The 22,113-nt window shown below is 36.6% G+C and overlaps 1 protein-coding gene across 1 annotated transcript in view; it reads right to left on the bottom strand.

The window, feature by feature from the left end:
- Positions 1-22,113, bottom strand: part of EPHA6 (EPH receptor A6) — a 1,133,516-nt gene that overhangs the window by 328,064 nt on the left and 783,339 nt on the right. Inside the window, exon 11 of the mRNA XM_045286264.1 lies at positions 18,876-19,001. Coding sequence (XP_045142199.1) covers positions 18,876-19,001 — 126 coding nt within the window. The remainder of the gene's footprint in view (positions 1-18,875; positions 19,002-22,113) is intronic.

Below are 22,113 nucleotides of genomic sequence, written 5' to 3'. Positions count from 1 at the left end.
TATGAGCCCCTAATAAAATGTTTACAAAAAAGAAATGTAATTTTGGACATCATTAAAAAGGAAATCCTGGGAAAATGTTATGCACAGGTAGTTGCCAACTCAAAAAAATAAATCCTCTATTGATCTTCAGGAAAACTGTATATCTCTTAGTCTCCTTCCTGGACTCTGAACTCTTTATTATTCATTTTTAAGCCTCATAATATCTAACCCAAGTCCAATTATCTAGTAATTGCTAAATAAGGAAAACAACATAAATTTAAAATCTGTTATATATAAAAAGCCAAACCCAGTGCAATATTGCAAGTAATACTCCTTTCGCTCTCTTTAAAGTATCACCTGTGTCATACATTGTAAAAATGACGACTAACTCTTCTGAACTATGTATACATCTCATTTGAAATATGACTTTGCTGTTTTTTTCACAAGGAGGTGGGATCTATTTTTCCACCTTATAAAATCTGGGCTGGCCTTGTGACTTCCTTTGACAAACGATGTGTTAGAGTTAGGTTGTTGGAGTTCTGAGCCAAGGTCCCAACAGGCATTACAACTCTTGCTTTCCTCTGCTTGGAACACTGCCCTGAGATGGCTTGTTGGGTGAACAAGAGACTATATAAAACAGAGATAAGCTATCTAGCTAAAGTCCCTACACCAATAACCTGACAGCTATCACTGACCTCTATACTAAGTCTATCCTGTTGAGCACCATGTGACTGTAGTCACATAAGTGGCCCCAAGTGAGACCAGCAGAAAAATCTCCCAGCTAAATTAAGCCCAAACTGTCGCCCACAGAATAATACACAAATAAAATCAGTGTGATTCCAACCCACTAAATTTGGGAATTGTTTGTTACGTAGTAATTGGTAACTTGGACTACATGTCATGTTAAAAACCTAGTTAAATACATAGACAATTAGATTGAGGATACAAATATCACTATGGAAACAATCACCTAATTAGCTCATGGTAGATAAACTATGGAGCACTGGTGGTGGAATGTTTATGCATTGGGTTGCAATCCACGTGGTCAGCAGTTCGAAACCAGTAACAGCTCCTCCGGAAAAAGACTGGGCTTTCTTTTACCATAAAAAATTATAGTAAAAAAAAAAAGTTACAGTCTTGGCACCCACACAAGGCTGCTATGATCCAGCATTGACTCAATGGCAGTGACATAGAAAAATATTATGGCATAAGTAAGTTATGTAATTAGATCTGTGGCCTTAATTCATAGAGTTTTAGTCACCAATATAGACCAAACATGGTCTATTAGGCAATATTATTGATTGTATGGCATTATTAAGTAATCTTGGAGCTTTAACAACCTTTTGCTTCTTTATAAAATGAATTTTCAAAGCTAGATACAATTTCTATCTAAACTTTTCCCCAAATTATATTCTGAATGAAAGGCCTAGTCATCTTGGATATATTCAAATTAAACTTAAAATTCCAATTACCTTCAGGGTTCAGACCAGTAGTTCTCAGTCTTCCTAATACCATGACCCTTTAATACAGTGCCTCGTGTTGTGGTGACCCCCAAGCATAAAATTATTTTCTTTACTACTTCATAACTGTAATTTTGCGACTATTATGAAACGGATGACCCCTGTGAAAGGATCGTTCGACTCCCAAAGGGGTCGCAACCCCCAGGTTGAGAACCACTGGTTTAGAAGCATTACTACAAAGGTTAGGCAGTGTTCCAAGATGACCTGAAAGGGTCCCCATGCCTTGGTATTTGCATCCTTGTGGAATCTTCTTCCCCTTGAGTGTAGGCTGGACCTAGTATGGTACTCTAACCCATAGGACCTGGCAAAGGTGATGCCACACTTATGATTAGGCTACAAAAGATGATTTCTGTCATGCTAGCAGACTACCTCTCTTACTGATTTGATGAAGGAAGCTGTCACTTTATAGAGCTTTACATGACAAGAAATTGAGCACCTTGTAGCTGACATCCAGTACATAACTAAGACCCTCAGTCCAAAACACTCTAGAGATTGTGTGATGTCAGCAACTGTATGTATGAGCTGAACTTGGATTCTTTCACACTGGGCTTCACAGGAGCTCAGAGCTCTGGTCAACACCTTGATGACCACCTTTGCATGCAACAAAAATATCATGCCTGGACTCCTGATCTGCAGAGATGTTTAAGTAATAAATATGGCTTTAAGTTTTCTGATAATCTGTTGTATACTGGGGGTAACTAACACACTATAGTACTATATGGATTAATTGCTATTATTATTGCTATGTGATTTACCTTTTGTAAATATATACATTCATCCCAGAGAAGATAAACCCAGTTTTCCCTGAGTCTTCCTTTGGAAATAGCTGCTTGGTTTCCTTCATGTCATCAAATAGCTTAACAATACACAAAGCAGAAAAACAATTTTAAAAGTAAGTATGAAAAATTTATTTCTCTCACTATAATAACTCAATATATACTAAAATCTCCATGTAATATTCTGTTAGAATATTTCATTATGTAAATGCAAAAATATGAGGGGGTACCCAAAATAACCGATGCTCATTTGTTTTTGTTATTGTTTTCTTATGTGAGGGGTATAGTGCATTTTGAATTCTTTCTACCAGGTCAGATTATTAATCAAGCTTTCTATTTAGAGCAGCGGTTCTTGACCTGTGGGTCATGACCCCTTTGGGGTTGAACAACCCCTTTACAGGGTCATCCGACTCAGAACAGTAGCAAAATTACAGTTAAGAAGTAGCAATGAAAATAATTTTATGGTTGGAGGGTCACCACAACATGAAGAACTGTATTAAAGGGTTTTAGCATTAGGAAGGTTGAGAACCACTGATTTAGAGGCTCTGCAAAGATTGCATGGCAGTGTGCAACAAAACAGACTTGATTTATGGCAGACAGGGGACTGGTTTTGCCACCACGACAATGCACTTGCTCACACAGCCATCTCAGTGTGCCAGTTTTTGGCAAAAAACAGAATGCCTCTTTTGCCCGCGCCCCCCACCCCCACCCCCGACACCTCACTCAGGCAGACTTCTTTTTGTTTCTGTGAATGAAGAAGGACATGAAAGGACAGGGATTTGATGATGTAGATGAGGTGAAGAAAAAAATGGGAATATGCTGTCTGCCATCCAAACAGATGGGTTTGAAAAATGTTTCCAAGAATGGAATAGCAGATTTGACAAATGTATTAAGTGTAATGGAGAGTACTTAGAAGGTGACATATATTTTTTTAATTTAAATACATAGCTTTGAAAAAAAATCGGGTTGTTTTGGGGTACCCCCTTCTATAACATAAATCCTTTAATTCTGGTCAACCATATCTGGTAAAACATTAATAAAATGATAAAAAACTATACTTCTTAAAGAATTTTATAACTTTTTTCCTCTATTTGAAAGTATTAGATGTTATTTTATATTAATTATATCACATTTAATTTATGATTTTTGTTGAGAAGATGAAGATATTTGATTTGATATTAAGACTTTTGTTGATAATCAGATAGAAATAGTCATTTACTCATTTATATACAAAAGTTCAGCAAGTATTTGTCAAAGAGGTACTTTGATAAGAGTCATGTGGCTCACAGTGACCATATGTAAAACATAATGGAATACTGCCTGGGTCCTGGGCCATCCTCACGATTGTGGTCATGCTTGAGCTCATTATTGAAGCCACCGTGTCCATCCATCTCTTTAAGGATCTGCCTCGTATTCACTCCCCCTCTACTTTACTAAGAATCATATCTCTTTCTGACACTAGGCTCTCCTAATGCCATGTCTAAATCATTTGGGCTTTGCGTCCTCCAATACTGATTTAGTTATTTTTCTGGCAGTAAATGATATTTTAAATATTTTTCATCAACACCATAATTCAAAGTAATCAATTATTCTCTGGTATTACTTCATTGTTGTCCAGGCTTCACATGATTATGAGGCAATTGAAAAGACCATGACCTGAGTAGACATAACTTAGTCATTGTGCTAGTTACATAATCTGGTGTCAATTTGGGACTTCAAAGGATTAAGAGTGAAGGGGTGGAGTCTACTCTGTCAACCAGGTCAGAGTTAATGAGGCTTCTGTGTGGGCATGGCCTTCCCCTAAGGATTCTGAGAATTCCAGTATTTCCTCCTCAGAAGCAGAAGACACCTCTCTTACTACTCACTCCCTTGGAGATGATCTACTGACAAGACACATGGCACTACGCTGATAGACACCGTGCCTGGGAACTGAAGGAGCCACATGGGACCCCTGCCAGTGCTGACATGCTTACAACGCCACTGGATCCAAAGACTTCCCACCCACTGGCCTGTGATCATCCGCATTTGGCTTCATTGCATGTGTTTTGTGAGTCTGAAGAGGACTTTATAGATTGGTATCAGACATATGGGCTAATATCAGAGACTGGACTGGGTTGGGATGCTTTTTAATGTATAAGTATCCTTTATATAAAACTCTCTCTTATCCACATATGAGTGAGGTTCTATGGATTTCTTTCTCTGGTCTACCCAGACTAACACAGTCATCAAATGACAGCCTTGCTCTTAGGATATGTATTATGCAGCAGATTTGCCCAATGCAAGGCATCACTTGATCTCTTGACTGCTGCTTCCACAAGCTTTGACTGTGGATCCAAGTAAAATTAAATCCTTGAACACTTCAATCTTTCGTCTATCTTTATGTTATGAGAAATTTTGTTTTCTTTACACTGAGTTGTAATCTATACTGAAGGCTGTAGTCTTTGCTTCTCATCAGCAAGTGCTTCAAGTCCTCTTTGCTTACAGTGAAAATGTATGTTCAATCAGCATATTGCAGTTTGTGTATGAGCCATATCCTAATACTGATGTTTTTTTCTGCTTCATATAGTCAGGATTCTGTCAGCATACAAATTGAATGCATGTGGTAAAAGGGTATAACAGTGATGACATCTTTATGATTTAAATCATACTTATTCTCATGCCCTATTCAAATGACTGCTTCTTGGTCTGTGTTCAGGTTCCACAGGAGTAAATTTATGTGCTCTGGAAGCCCCATTTTTGAAATGTTACCCTTTGTGTGCTATGATCCAAATGCCTTTTCATAGTGAATAAAACACAAGTAAACATCTTTCTGATGTTCTTTGTTTTCAGCAATTATATCACGTATTGTCAAAAATAATATCCCTCATTCCATGTCCTCTTTGGGATTTCGCTTGGGTTGCTGGCAGGTTCCTGTTGATGTTCGGCTACATTTGTTTCTGAATTATCTTCTGCAACAGTTTATTTGAATGTGCTATTCATGATATTGTTCAATGATTTGATTGTATTCTGTTGCATCACCTTTCTTTGTAATGGGCACAGATACGGATTGCTTTCTTTGTAATGGGCACAGATATGGATCGCTTTGGCCAGGTAACTATCTTCCAAATATCGGCATAAATTTGTAAGTGCTTCCAATGCTCTTTCAGCTAGTTGAAACATTTCAAATGGTACTCCTTCAATTCCTGCAGCCTTTTATTTTTTCACTAATACCTTCAATGTAACCTAGACTCCTTCCTTGAATACTATTGGGTTTTAATCATATGTTACCTCTTGAAAGGATTGAAAATTGACTTTTTTTTAGTATAGTAATACTATGTATTCATTTCTTTGTCTTCAATGCTTCCTGCATCACTCAATATTATACCCATAGAATTCCTCACTATTTCAATTCAAGGTTTGAATTTCTCTTTGGTATTTTCAGCTTCAGATATATCCTTCCTCTTTGATTCTATAACACCAGGTCTTTGCACATTTCATTATATTTTATTTTGTCTACTTTGAAATTTTCTGTTACACCTCTTTACTTATTATTTCTTGCATTTGCTTAGTTACTCTATATTCTAGAGCAAGTTTCAGAGTCTCTTTTGACACTCAATTTGGTCTTCTCTTTCTTTCTGATCTTTTTAGTGACCTTTTGCTTTCTTCATGTGTGCATGTTCTGATGCCCTCCCACAGCTCACCTACTCTTCCATAATCAGTGTTCGATAGTCAATTTTTAACTTGTTATCCTGGATCAGATGCAGGTTTACAAACCAGATCATAGATTTTACATTCAACAATTCATACACATTCTGACTCTCCTCACCACTGTAATGTCCTCAACATATCAATACTTTTTTCTTGTTTCTAGTCCTCCTTTCCCCCTAACTCTATGAACATTATTATTGAATAAGAGATGACCTTTTGATCTTACATGGCTGATCATTCTAACATGCAGACGAGCTGACTTCCAAACCTGACAGGTAAGGAATATAATCTTGGGAGTCCCTAGTGACTATCTGATAGTTAAACATGGTTTCTTTTAGGTCAATGTGTTGATTATGTTATTGAAATTATCTCTAAATTTGGTTTACTCAGGATTGTATTTTGGCTCTTGTGAACTTGCTAAACTTTTTTCAACTTCAGTTTCAATTTGTATATAAGCAATCCCCTGGTTTTTTTTTAGGTGATGGTATTGAGCTTCTCCATTGTCTCTGCCAACAAATGTAGTCAATTTGATTTCTGTGTGTTTCACCTGGTGAGACCCAGATATAGAGGTATTAGAAATTAACTCATTGATTTTGCAAAATTATGTCACCTGATCTCCAGCTTCATCTCTATTTCCAAGGTTATATTTTTCAGTTATTGATCCTTCCTATTTGTTTCCAAATTTTGCACTACAATAACCAGCAATTATCATGTGTGTTTGATCAATTTCAGACTGAAGATGTTGGTTGAATTCCTTGATTTTTTTAATCACTGACTGTTAGTGTATTAATACAATAAATAATAGTTGTATTAATTGCTCTTCATTATAGGCTTATCGATATTATGACATCATAGATCACATTACACTTTAAAATAGAATGGTGGTATGTAAGTAGATAAAATAAAATGAAAACCCATTCCATTTGTTAATATCATTTCATTACATTGCTTGCAACAAATTTTTACATCTAATAAAGACAACCCACACAGAAATATGAGGGTATTCATTAGCCAAGAAAAAAATTTATAAAGCCAATGCTCTAGTTTCTGCTTCTTGTGACTGAAAAAATTAAACTATTTTGTCATTACTAATTTTCAACTAATTTGGAAATCATAGATACCATTATAATTAACTAAAACATAGTGCTCTATTTTTAATGGGTAAATATCATTTCATAAAATATTTTGAGACTCTTAGAGAGATTATTTCCTTTCAGTCATCACAACTGAATATGGAAGCTGTATTCTCTTTAACTTAATAATCATATGCCTATCCAACTATGTAGTATTTATTATCTGGTTGGTTCTCAATATTTATCATAAAATGAATCCATTTAATAGATGAGCAGATGACATTTCTCACAGACTGATAAATAATTGAAAAAAAAAAGAATTAAAAGAAATGCTGTGATTCAAGGCTTGATCTGTCTGCCTTCAGTCTGTGTCTTTTCTATTTACTTCATATCATCTAGGAAAAATGGAGAAAAATAATTTTTCTTCACTCAACTGATTTACAAAATTATGACATTCTTGAATAAAAGGTGCAAGGATGTGCTAGAATCTGTGGTTGAGCCAGCCCACTCACTGTCTATTGGCTGTGAAAAGGCATTTTCAAGAACAGTAAAGAAAATGAACCTTTGACATAAAATCTTTCAAGTTGGTAGGCAAGAGTAAAACTAGTAACTGATGATATTTAGAGGAGTTATTAAATCAATATATAGAGGAAATGGGCTATAAATACATGTTTCTTCTTGTAAAATGAAATTGTGAAACCAAATTTGGAATACTGCCTACATTTCTGGTTTCTATGCAGGAAGAAAGTATAATATATTTGGGGAAGAGGCACAAAAATAATACAGAAAATTATGTTTTGCCTGTGTTTTTAAGATACCTAAAATATAGACTCTGTCATAGAAAGAAGAATCTGTACATAGCAATGGCAAGGGACTTAGAAGAGGCATATTGGTAATCATTTGCTGTCGACATCGTAAAGGGAAGCTATGAACTCCCCCATCTACGAAGAAAAAAATAAAAGAAAGAAATTTAGTTCATGTTAACAGAATTCAAATTTTAATATAAATTTCCACCTTTCTGACAACCACTGCTTTAGTTTCTTTCTTTCTTTGCCCTTTGATATTCTTTTACCTGAATATGATTACAGAAAAATCAACAGTTAAAATTTCTTGGACTATTCTGTGAAGAGATTAAAAAAATATGAGGACACTAAGCTAGGGGAAGAGAAAGATAATAGTGGAGACAATAACGGATTTTGGATAGATAAAGGGATAGAATATGAATGACAGGCAGATATTATGCATTTGCATTAAGAGTATGGAAAAAAGCAAAGGTCAACTATAAGAAGGGCACTATATGGACTTAGAAACACAATAATGATTTTTTTGTCCATTGGAATATTGTTTCAAAATTATAGATATTCTGCTAGGCAGATTTTTTTTTAAATGCCTTAGTACTGTCAGGAAAAATAGGATCGCCTTTCGGTGACCTATTCCAGCTCATGATTAAAAGTCAGTTTACTAGTTTTCTCATTGTCTCTCAAGATATGTGTAAAATAATGAGTTTATCCTAATCCGACTTGTTCTCTTAGCCTGGAAGTTTCTATTTTATATTAATCTGGCTACAGTGCTTCATTTTAAGATGTAAAAAAGATGAGAGAGATAGATGAACTTGATGGTCTTCTATGCAACATAGATGCTTGCTTCATTTAAATGGAAATGTGCATTTTCATGAAAATTCAGGCCTGTATTGATGAACAAAGATAAACTGCCATATTAAATAGAGCAGTGCTATCTACACAGGAAAACTGATTGAAATAACAACTAGAACTTATAGTGAAAGTTGAGAGAATAAATAAATATGGATTTACATATAAAAATATATACATGTTTACATATATCTCTCTCCCTGGTGGTGTATTGGATTTTGCATTAGGCTGCTAATCACAAGGGCAGTAGTTTGAGATCGCCAGCATCTATGTCGGAGAAAGATGAGCCTTTCAACTCCTTTAAATAGGAGTGGGGTAATACGATTGCCAGATAACAAGCACAGGGAGATCTTCTGAGCAACTACTGGGGAAGTTTCATTCGGAGGGATATCCTGCAACTTCCTGACAGTGATAAAGCAAGTTAAAATGCAAGTAGACCAAAATTTCTTACAGGGAGTGAACAGCAACTCCTGATGACAGGCTCCCCTTTACAACTGACCAGCTGACTGAGCTGCTTCTGCGTGTTCCTGCTCCCACCCAGCATAGCCCATTTCCCTGGCCCCTGCGATAACCTGCCAGTCAAACCTCTACCTTACTGGCCTCTCGGGGTTCTGGGTAGAAAGCAGACCATGTGGGCAGTTATTGCAGGCATTCTCAGGACCCAAGCTACACTTTTGGACAATTTTTCCTTGCTCTTTTTAGCTTGCTTTCTTCTCTTGTGCCATCTCCTCTCACCTGTAGATGCCCCCTACTCCCACGTGTCAAATATGCACATACAATAACAATACTAAAGAGAATAAATTCCCACCCATCAGGAAGTTTTATGTTTTATTGTATTTTACTTTCTTCAGGTTTTGTACATATGCTCTATCATAATATTTTAATTATTTTTTCCAGTTTGCTCCCACTTCCTCTTCCATTGCAGGCCCTCCCTCCTGAGAATACACATTCTCCTCCACAAAACAGGCAGACCTTAGTTTTGAGCACATCCACTCACAAAAGTGATTCCCTCCCTGAATCCACAGACCTGCCCACAGTCCTGCTGCCATAGCAACAGAAATCCAGCACCCACATGCAAGTCACAACCCACTCTGCTGTCTCTCTGCTTCTTGTCACATCAATGTGGGGTTTTGTCCTTTTTGTCCATGTATTTTCTTTCTTTTTAAATCCTCTTCTTTTCTTTTGTTTCTTCCATGTCTCTTTTCTTCTTTAATTACATTTCTTCTAAACACACACACACACACACACACACACACACACACACACACAAATCCTTTTTCTGGTCTAAATATTTGCTTTCATTCTTTTCCTGCCCCACTCATTATTTCTTCTCTCTCTCGTTCCTTGTGAATTATATGTCCATGAAAACTATTCATTCTGACATTTCCCACCATTTTTACAAATCTGTTGGCTCATCTAGTGGCATAGTATGATTATTATTACTTTTATTTTATTCTCTCTCTTCTTCCCCCATAATTTGGCCTATCTATCCATCTCTCTTCCCTTTTCATTTCACCACCATACACTTTTCAGCTCCTATTAGACATTCCACATATTAATAAAGTTGAAGAGAGAAATAAACAACTTGACAAAAATAGTAGTACACTTCAACACACCACTCTAAAGAAAAGACAGATCATCAGGAAAGGAGCTCTATAAAGAAACTGAAGAGTTAACACAATCAATTAGATTCAACTCCTAGACATATATAGAGCACTCCACCCAAGAACAGCATGGTATATATTCTTCTCCAGTACACACAGTACATACTCTAGAGTGGACCACATATTAGGCCAGAAAGCAAGCCTCAACAAATTAAAATTTATCTAGAGCTTACATTTCATTTTCACAAACCTCAAAGCTATAAAAGTGGAAGTCAAGAACAGAAAGAACAGGAACACAAAGACAAACAGAGGCTGAACAGCATGCTACTTGAAAATGACTAAGTAATAGATCAAATAAGGAATGAAATTAAGGAATTCCTTGAAATCCATAAGATTGATAATACCCAAGCCTTCGGTATTCAGCAAAAGCAGCTATCAGAGAGAAATTTATAGCAATCAATGCACACTTATAAAAAGAGTATAAATCCCAAGCCAACACCTTAACACAATGAGTCCAACAATGAGAATAAGTGCAACAGTATAAACTCTCCAACAAAAGAAGAAAAGAAACCATAAAAATTAGAGCAGAAATAAATGGACTGGAAAGTAGAAAAGAATTGGAAAAACTCAACAAGACAAACAATTGGTTCTTGGAAAGGATTTATAAAGTTGACAAACTGCTGGCAAACTTACCAAATGAAAAAAAAGAGAGACGATTTTCTTCTCTAGAATAAGTGATGAAAAGGGAGGCATCACAACAGAATCAAATGTAATAAAAAGAATAATAACACACCACTACTAAAGGCTGCACTCCAACAAGTTTGATAATCTAGAAGAAACGTACAAACACCTAGAAATATACAATCTACTCAAATTAAAACAAACTGATGTAGTAAACCTTGACAACCCATAGCAAAACAAGAGACAAAAGTCCAGGGCCACATGATGTCACAGATAATCCTATCAATTATTCAGTGAAGAATAGTCACCTATTCTACAGAAACTATTCCAGAATATAAAAATGGACAGAAAACTCTCAAATTAATTCAATGAGTGCAGAATAACCCTTCCAAAACACAACAAAGAACTCACGAATACAGAAAACAACAGATCAATATCTTTCATTACAAGAGATGCACAAATTTTCAATGAAATTCTGGCCAATAGAATCCAATAACATATCATATATACATAACATACAGCTCTAATGACAGATTACAATTCAATAAAAAAAAAAGCCAAAGTGCTCATAACTGGACCACATGACAGCAAAAGGATACATTGGAAAAAAGATTGAGGTTGTCAAAGATTCCATTTATTTGGATCCATAATCAATGCTCATGGAAACACAGTCAAGAAATCATTTATTACATTAAGCAAATATGTTTCATAAGACCTTTTAGAACCATTGAAAATCTATACCCATGTATATGCTCTGGTCTAGCTGGATTTGTAAGGTAAAATTGGAGTCACGATAGTGTGGGGGGGAAGAAGCATTAAAGAACTAAAAGAGTGTTATAAAGAACTAAAACATACATTATAACTAAATATAATGTATGTTTCATCGGTGCTATACTGCACCCTGACTGGCTCATCTCCTCCCCTCCACCCTTCTGCAAGGGGATGTCCAGTTGCCTACAGATAGGCTTTGGTTCTCCACAGTCCCCCTCATTCACAATAACATGATATTTTGTTCTGGGTCTTTGATGCCTGATCCCTGATCCTATTGACACCTCGTGATCAAACAGGCTGATGTACTTCTTGCATGTGGGCTTTGTTGATTCTCAGCTAGATGGCTGCTTGTTTATCTTCAAGCCTTTAAGATCCCAGATGCTATCTCTTTTGATAGCCAGGCACCATCAGCTTTCTTCACCACATTTGCTTATGCACTCACTTGTCTTCAGCGATTGTGTCAGGAGGGTGAGTATCATGGAATGCTAGGTCAGTAGAACAAAGTGTTTTTGCTTTGAGGGAGTACTTGAGTAGAGGCCCAATGTCCATCTGCTGCCTTAATACTAAACCTGTAAATATGTGTACATAGATCTATTTTCCCATCATCATATATAAATATATTTACGTATTTATATGCCTGTATTTAGACCTCTATAACTGCCCTTTGCCTCCAAGTTCTTTCCATTTCCTTTTACTTTCCTCTTGTCCCACTATCATGTTCAGCCTTCATTTGGGTTTCAGAAACACAGGGAATCCAGGACAGATAAACCCCTCAAGACTAATATTGTGAGTAACCATACCAGGAGGGGAAGGGGAAGGTGGGTGGAGATAGGGGGAAACTCTAAACCCCTCCCAGGGGTATAGACAACAGAAAAGTGGGTGAAGGGAGACATCGGTCAGTATAAGACATGAAAACATAATAAAAATTTATAAATTATCAAGGGAGAGAGGGTGAGGGAGGGAGGGAGAAAAAAAAGAGGCTGATACCAAGGGCTTATGTAGGAAGAAAATGTTTTGAAAATGATGATTGCATAAATGTACAAATGTGCTTGACACAATGGATGGATGGATGGATTGTGATAAGAGTTGTACAAGTCCCCAAAAAATGATTAAAAAAAAAAAAGAACTGTTGAGAAACAAAGATATCACTTTGAAGATTAAGGTGTGCCTGGCGCAAGCCATGGTATTTTTAAGATCTTGTATATATGTGAAAGCTACATAATCCATACCAAAACAGTAACTGAATTGATGCATTTGAATTTTGGTGTTGGTGAAGATTATGGAAAATACCCTGGACTGCCAGAAAGACAAGCAAATCTCTCTCATAGGAAGGATAGCCAGAACGCCCTTGAGAAGCTTTATCCCCCATATTTTGGACATGTTGTCAGAAGGGATCAATCCTTAGAAAGGACATCATGTTTGGAGAGCTGGGGGTCCGTGACATAGAGGAAGACACTTGACAAGATGTATTGACATAGTGATTGCAATAGCGGGATGAAATATAAAAACTGTGAGGATGGTGAAAGATTCTTATATCTTTAAAAGTAAGTATTTAATGATTATATATTTTAACACCCTGCTGTAACTCTGTAATATATCTTTAACTATTTTGTCACCAAGACATATGTAGGACTTTATTTGCCCTAATGTATGTATGGATCCTCAATCAATGAATCCTAATAAATTATTCTTGAATCTAAATATCTTTCTCCATTCATAACATTAATGCCTTGATTTAGTTCTGGTTATCTGTCACCTGAAAATTCTAATGGCTGCATTTATTGTTTCCCTCTTCCTTCTCTTATACCCCACCTCACCTCTGTCTACAATCTATGCTGCTACTTAAGTCAAGAATCATTTTCAGGGAGAATACATAATGCACACAGATAGTTTGGAAATGAAGTCTGAGAAGAAGCAATAAAAAAATGGAAGCTAAATGAACATGCGACTGTTAAAAGTCAGGCAAGCAATTAGTTGTGCAGATCATGGCAAGATGTTATATTATCACCTTATTTCTTCAGTTTGTCTGAACAATGATCCCTCCACACTACTTCTGCGGTAAATGTTTAAACATTAGCCAGATTTCATGCACACAAGGACAGTTTCAGAATGGGCCCTACAGGAAGTAGTTAGCAGAGCGCACATGATTGGAGGACAAAGAGAAAAGGGTTGTGATGGCAGATTTGCATCACAGAGTGATTTTTTAGCGCTATTGGAAAGATGACTGAAAAAACTCTGTTTTCTCCGAAAGTTGAAATAATTAAAGAAAAGTTAAGAGACATAGATGTAAAAATAAGACTGCTTAACTCAGTTTTCCTCTGTGTCAAATGAGGGAATTCTCATTAGTTCAGAAAGAACAGTTCTAATATGATATCAAAGTAGATTTATTAATAGTTATTTACTTCTGGCAGTCCCTATTTTACTTTTTTTGTAGGGCAAAATTTATACTTCTATTGAAAAAACAAAAGTGAAAGCAGTACACTTTCAGATTCTTTATGTTAATTCCCAATATTTTAATTTCAGACACTGAAGTTTAATTTATCCACAAAATATCACAATAACATATGCATAAATGTATGAGTACCTTATAATGTATTATAAAATCACATGTCTTGTTTTCACTGTGGTAAGAGGAAAAAAGTGCACCGTGGAAATTATTTAACTTTTTCTTTCCTCATTCATCTTAAGAAAATGAATCCTCACTGAGTTGAATAAATACACTTGATTTTTTTCAATTTTGCCATTAATTCCAGTTGGTTTGTTTTGTTTAGAGGATAGAGAAGCTGATCCAAATACAATTTCTTTTTTGTTGTTGTACTAAGCAAAAGGGAAGAAATTTATTGGAGCCCATATGGGAAACCCTAGAGGGACCCAGCATATCCTACTGTGTAGGCATGCCCAGCAAAGGGTCACACCACTCCCTGCACCCCCCTGTCCCAGAGGGACTCCCCTTGAGCCAAGCCCCAAAGCCCCAGGACTGGCTGGGGTGGGTATGGAAATACAGGTTCTTAACATTACTGATAAGGCAGCCTGGCTGGTAGTGAGCATTATGATTGTCTGTATGGTATTCATAGATCTGCTCACAAAGGGAAACTAGGCAGTGTATGAAACGATGCACTCCTTAGCACATGGGGTATGAAATGATAAGGAAAACTATTTCCAAATACCCCTGGAATCTGTCAGGTAACATTACTTGAAGTAGCACTAGTTCACCAAGCAACTTCGTGATCAGCTTCATGACATGCGACTGGTGCAGTCACACAGAACCGTGAGTTTAGAAGGACATTCTACTTGGTTTAACATTGAGTTGTCCTCATCTTGAAATTCCTAATATATTTTTAACCTAGGATCCCACATTTTCATCTTTACTGGAACCTGGAAATTATAGCCCATCTCGGTTAAAAGAAGAGGTTTGAAAGACAGAAAACATAATCAGCTGATTTCTTTCTACCTTTGTAAAGACATAATGCTGGTCAATTTTTAGACCTGTTCTGCACAAATACCCATTACTCACAGGAGAGAAACCCTTCCCTCAACCTCCAGGCTCTGTTTTAGTAAGGGATTTACCCATCTGGCTACATACATGGATCCTTGGCAGCGATTGCATTTCAAACTCCCTTGCATCTAAGTGTGACTACAAGGTTGCTTGATCTAATGCAGTGTTTCTCAATCTTCCTAATGCTGTGACCCTTTAATACAGTTCCTCATGTTGTGGTGACCCCCAACCATAAAATTATTTTCGTTACTACTTCATAACTGTAATTTTGTTACTGTTATGAATCAGACAATCCCCGTGAATGGGTCGTTTGACCCCAAAAGGGCTTGCGACTCAGAGGTTGAGAACCGCTGGTCTAATGAGATATGAGTAACCCTTTTCCATGCTTTTTCCGTAAAGACAGAGCCAACCAGAACAGATTCTTTTTTCCTTTCTCCCTTCTCACAAGCTGGAAGGTCAAGGGCTGGTGACTCATCTTTGATTTGCAAAGAAGGATGGCACTCCAGGAGAAGGCAGAGCAAGTAGAGTAGGTAGAACCAGAGCCTTGAAAAATTATCTCCCAGCATGAGTGATTCTACCTGGGTCAAGTACATTCAAGAGCAATAAATCTTGGAACAGATTTATTATAGCAGTTTTCTCTTTGTTATAACAGTTTATCCTCTGGCTTTAACTAATTTTCAGCATAAATTCTTGGGGACTGATTCACAGAAAATTTATACTTACCTGTAATAGATAATACAATACTCTGAGTATTTAAAATGCTATCTAAGGTAGAATGACTAATTTTCAAAATAAAAAAATGACAAAATTATACCAAATTTAATTTTATCTTCAAAGTCTACTAATACAGCTGCATCTTACATTGTCTCAAGATAATCATTTTGAATACTAATTATAGCATAGGTGCTATAATTATATAATTATAAATATATTACAAATATATAATTATAATATAGGTGCTATGACGTGAGTAAACCTACTCTAACCTTGTGATAGCCTTTAGAAGTTGCAGCAGGAAATAACTTCCTGAAACCTGCTAGTTTCATTGTAATTTATGAAGGGGCTTAAAAAGTTGATGGAAAATGGAATGAAAATATCATATAATGTTAGCATGCCAAAATAAATTTACCCTCCAAAAGCAAAATAAAAGAAATAAAAAAAATCAGGGAGAGTTAAATGAGTGGGAAGACAAGAGAACATGCAAAAAATCAATGCAGCCAAAAGTTGGGGCTTTGAAAGGATCAACAGAATTGACAGACTGCTGGCAAGCCTGACTAAGGAAAGGAAGGCGCAAACATCAATAGCCAAAATGAAGGATGGAACAGGGGAATTCACAATGGACCCCAGTGAGATTAAAAGGAGAATCACAAAGTTTTCCAATGAATTCAACAATGTGGAAGGCATGAACAAATACTTGGAAAAACAATCCTTCCCTAGATTATTTCAGATAGAGGTCAAGAACCTCAACAGACCCATAGTAAAAGAAGAAATAGATACAGCTATCAAGAAATTACCAATGAAAAAAGCTCCTGGACCAGATGGCTTCACAGGAGAATTCTACCAAGCCTTCAGGGAAGAGCATACACTTGCCCTCCACAAATTATTATAGAGTCTAGAAAAAGACGGCAAACCCCAAACTCATTCTATGAAATCAGTATAACTTTGATACCCAAACAGGGCAAGGATCCCACAGGAATAGAGAACTATAAACCGATATTGCTAATAAACATAGATGCAAAAATCCTTAATAAAACATTGGTCAATAGAATACGAGTATATATAACAAATCATCTACCATCAGAGGTCCTCAAACTATGGCCCACGGGCCACATGTAGCCTGCCAAGGACATTTATCCGGCCCACAGGGTGTTTTTGCCCCATTTAATATTTTACTTCAAAATAAGATATGTGCATTGTGCATAGGAATTTGTTGATATATTTTTTAAGCTATAGTCGGGCCCTCCAATGGGTCTGGAGAACAGTGAACTGGCCCCCTGTTTAAAAAGTTTCAGGACCCCTGATCTACCATGATCAGGTGGGATTCTTCCTAGGCATGTAGGGATGGTTTAACACCCCCAAATCCATCAATATTATATACCACATTGATAAGAAAAAGTATAAGAATCACATGATAGATGCAGAAAAGGCACTTGATAACATCCAACACCCATTCCTAATTAAGACACTCAAGAAGATAATATTGGAAGGAAAATTCCTCAAGTTAATACAAGCGATCTATGAAAAGCCAACAGCCAATATCTCCAGTAAATGGAGAAAAAACAAAAACAATCCCACTGAAAAGAGGGCCCAGAAAAGGATGTCCCTTGTCCCCACTTCTATTTATGTCTGTGGTAATTACAGAATCTGGTGTCAATTTAGGACTTGAGAGGATTAAGAGTAAAGGGGTGGAGTCTAGTCTGTCAATTGGGTTATAGCCAATGAGGCCTCTGTGTGGGCATGGTCTTCCCCTGAGGATTCTGGGAATTCCTGTATTTCCTCCTTGGAGGCAGGAGACACTTTCTCTGCTTATTCCCTGAGAGATGCTCTACTGACAAGATACATGGCACTACGCTGATAGACCCCATTCCCTGGGCACTGGAGAAGCCACGTGGAAACCCCTGCCAGTGCTGAGATGCTTACAATGCCACTGGATCCACAAGACTTCTCACCCACTGGCCTGTGATCTTCCTGTATTCGGCGTCATTGCATGTGTTTTGTGAGTCTGAAAAGGACTCTGTAGATTGGTATTGGACATATGGACTAATATCGGACTAATGGACTTGATATGGACTGGGCTGGGATGTTTCACCATTTTCAATTGCTCGTGCACATAAGCCTCTTTCTTATACACATATGAGTGTCTATTAATTTGTTTCTGTAGTCTACCCAGACTAACACAACATTGCACTGGAGGTCCTAGCTAACAACATAACACAGTGGAAGGATATTAAGTTATCCAACTGGGAGAGGAGGTGAAACTATCTCTATTTGCAGATGACATGATTCTATATATTGAAAATCCCATAAGCTCCACAATAGGAGTACTGACAGTGATAGAGGAATATGGAAGAGTGGCAGGATACAAGATCAACAAACAGAAGTCTATTGGTTTGCTATATAAATTGGACAAGACTATGGAAGAGCTCAAGAAAGCAGTACCCTTCACACAATAGCCAAGAAAAAATATATCTAGGATATATTTAACCAAAAAAACACAAAAGGCTTATACAAGGAAAAATACAGGCCCCTACTATAGGAAACCAAAGCGACCTCCACAAATAGAAGAATATCCCATGCTCGTGGATCAGAAAACTCAATATAGTAAAGATGTCAATCTTACCCAGGGCACTATATGTATATGCATAGTGCCCTGGGTAAGACTGACATCTTTACTATATTGTTATGAGCTGTAAGAACCCCCAATAAAATGATATTTTAATTAAAAAGTAAAAAAATATATTTAATAAAATTTCTCATCGTTAGAAATTGAATATTGTAAGAGATGTTTTTACCTATACTCCACTGTCTTACATTTTTTCAATGACTAAAACTGCTAAGATGTAAAATATAATGTGCATATATACCAGCAACAAAATCATTAAAGAGTTATGTCTTCAAAAGTTTAGGTTTTAAGTTTACCTGCCCCAATTACTCTCTCAATTCGAATCCTTGAAGGATCAATCTCCTTTGCAAATTCATGGACTGCTAGAGATGGGTCTTCATATGTGTCAGGGTCAATGTATGTTTTTATTCCTGGGAAGCGTACTGCAACAAAATAAAAAAAAATTTGAGCAAAATATTTTAAAATCCATATATCTTGAATATATTTAAGATGTAGAGTGGCATACTGAGGTAGCTATTATTGCTAATTGCTTAAGCCCTCCTCACTTTCTGACTAATATCCTCCCGACTCTGCACCAGAACACTTTGAGTAGTTGGTGTTATAAAACATTTTAGGTAACTATTAATATAAAATAACCAGGTGGTTTTATTAGAGTGAGTTGACAGTTTACAGAAAATGCATTTAAATACTTGTTTCTGAAAAGATTTAATCAATTCCCAGTCTACCAACACCCACACACTTCACATCTGACCTAACTCAGCTGTAAGTTTGATGAGGAAATGAGGTATTTGCTTCCTTTCAAAGCAAGCAAACTCCTTAGACATCCTCCTAGACTATTTACACTCTAAGTACTTAGCTCGTAAAAATTCATGGTCCAGTCCTGTAGATTTTCAGATATTCTTAAGCAGGAAAGACTAGACCCCGTGGCCCACTAAAATAAAGAGCAACTAAGGATGCTGGTCCTGCCTGTGTTCTTACTGTTGCTTCCATGCCAGGTGGCACAAGGTCTAGAAATGCCTTTCCTGTTGAATCTAAAGAGTCGGCATCAAAGGCCCATGACCTGTAGTTGTACAATGTTTGCTATTCCTTTGTGGGGTGCAGAGCTCACTGCTCATGAGCTGTGAGTTTGATGAATAGCGATGCCTACGCAATGTGTGTGTGTGCCTGCTTACATATTGAATTGTGTCTTTCTGAAGTCATCGCCTCTGGTTGTCTGTTGGCCTCTGTTTTCAATTCTAGCTTGCTAGCTCCTGGAGGCCACAAGGCCATGTTTTATATCTTGTTAAATACCTTAGGTATTGTATTACAGATAATTGGCATATAGAAAACCATTTTGAATGCAAATTTGTAGAAATCAAAAGACTAATGCTGAATCTGTGACACAGTGGGCAATACTTAGTTTTGTTACCCTTTCATTTTGAAAGACATACAATACCCCCAGTTAATGAAGTCTAAGTATCCTTAAAAATAGAGTGATACATTTAATCTTTTAGTAAAATACATAAAATGAGTTTGAAAGAGGCAATGAAATATCTTTGGTGGTTAAAAGTAATTTGCCTCGTGAGTTGTTCTATGCCTATTTGCTGCTTTTTTTTTTTAACATTCTGTCTATTGCCATTTTAGTACTATATATTTTCTCAAAATGACACCGATTAAACATATACTTAGATCAGATGATAATTCTGAAATGTTTTAGCTATTCTTGACTCTACAAACTTTAGACCAATAGAAAAGAGAACAGGTCATCTACACCTTTATTTTTATGGTCTATATGGTATTTTATAGCTGGGTAAAAGTTGTGCTTTCAAACTGAGTACTATAAGCTAAAATCCCAGCTATTCTGCCTTTGCCAGAGTAGCTTGTTATTAGATGATTGTTGTTATGAAATGCCTTCGAGTTGGTCTCCAATTCATGGTGACAACTCATGTTTGTTAGGCTCTGTTGGTTACAACTGTTTTAGAGGATTTTCTTGACTGTAGTCTTTATGGAGGTAATTTGCCTTATCTTCCTCCCATTTGGCCACTGGGTGTGTGTAGTCTGGCAGCCAATTTTAAGCTGCTTGTACCACCCTTTTTTTTTTAAACTAGGGGATTGCTGTTATCTAACTGGACATATGATCAAGCTGTTAACATTATTTTTGCTACAGATAACATACTGTTTATTAGCTCATGCACGATTTAAATCATTAAACTAGTTAATTGTTTATGGTAATACATATTCCAACAACATATATTGATTAGTTAACTTCACATTTTTCTTGTAAATACAAAATATGTTGTATAGGAAAAAGCACACTCAAACTTAGCTCTAATTTTGAAAACAGCATTTGGTTATTAATTTACTCATCACTGTCTTCATAAACTTCTGTCTATTATCTTTCTTCTACCTCCTTTCCATCTTGAGTTGTTTTCATTGCTTCGTGCTGGGCCCCTCTGGTTTCATCTATGCTGAACTACTTGATGGAAAAGAGTAAATTCTTCAGGAGTATGGTTTCCCTCAGTACTAAGTACCCTACAGTGAATCTTGAGATTCCCTGCATAAGTCATCTGTCCAGGTGTCTGGATCCAACCTTCTGCATCTGTTTGTGGTGTTTCCAGGTATCCCATACCAGACATCAGTTCTCTAAGCTGTTCACCTCCCTCCCTCTCCTGAGGACCAAGGATCAACTTTATTGTACAAGAGAATAATGGGTTAAACTACATAATTTCAAATGTCTTGGCCTGATCCTGGACTGACTAAATTAGAACTTTGGGGAGTGAAAGGAAAACATTCCAACACACATGTCCATGTATCACATTTTGAGAAACTACATGATCCTTAGTATTGCCCTAAACCATACTATAAGTTTATAACTTTTTTACCTAAATCCTTTCTCTCCCCTGCCTGATAACAAAGATAGAAAAGTCCCATATATCTTTTGTTCATTAAGAAATAAAAGATGAGTTCAATAAGTAGCTTCACATGCTATCTCAAAACTGAAGTTAATTAGTGAACATAATTTTTTGTGTTAATTCAGTGTCTCACCACAGAGGAGCAGTCTTGACAAAGTCGTTTGCAATGTAGAGGTGGAGGTGGGCATTGGGGAGGAGAGTCTGGCAATTATGAAACCACTATAGAGGTAATTATAGCTTGCTTGGGAAGAGATCCTTCAAATGAATATAACCTTGTAGTCAGCTCAAGGATTTCATGCATATTCTAAGAGTTAAGGAACTGATTTTCTTTTCAGTGCTAATGAGTTAGAAATTGATTTGTTTTATGTTTAAATGACAGTTCTTTCAAGAAGGAATAAGAACTCCTTAATATTTCAATGGTGAAGTCTTCACTAAATAAATCCAGTTCATGCCTGGAACCCCTTTGCCTGCTAAATAACTGGCTATAATCAGTCAACTTGTATTTTTAGCAAAGTCAGTCTGCTGTGTTTCCAGCAAGCAGAATTTGGAGAAGGTAATATCATTTAATGAGAAGCAGGTGTGATTTCTACTACAAACCTGGAAAGAAGAAAAATTGTAATGCTGAACGGGTTGCAAGTGATCT

The sequence above is a fragment of the Echinops telfairi genome, unplaced genomic scaffold (assembly GCF_000313985.2).
Source record: "Echinops telfairi isolate 266 unplaced genomic scaffold, ASM31398v2 ScPeMD7_6;HRSCAF=24_1, whole genome shotgun sequence".
Classification (NCBI taxonomy): Eukaryota; Metazoa; Chordata; class Mammalia; order Afrosoricida; family Tenrecidae; genus Echinops; species Echinops telfairi.
This window is presented reverse-complemented; position numbering and strand designations above follow the sequence as displayed.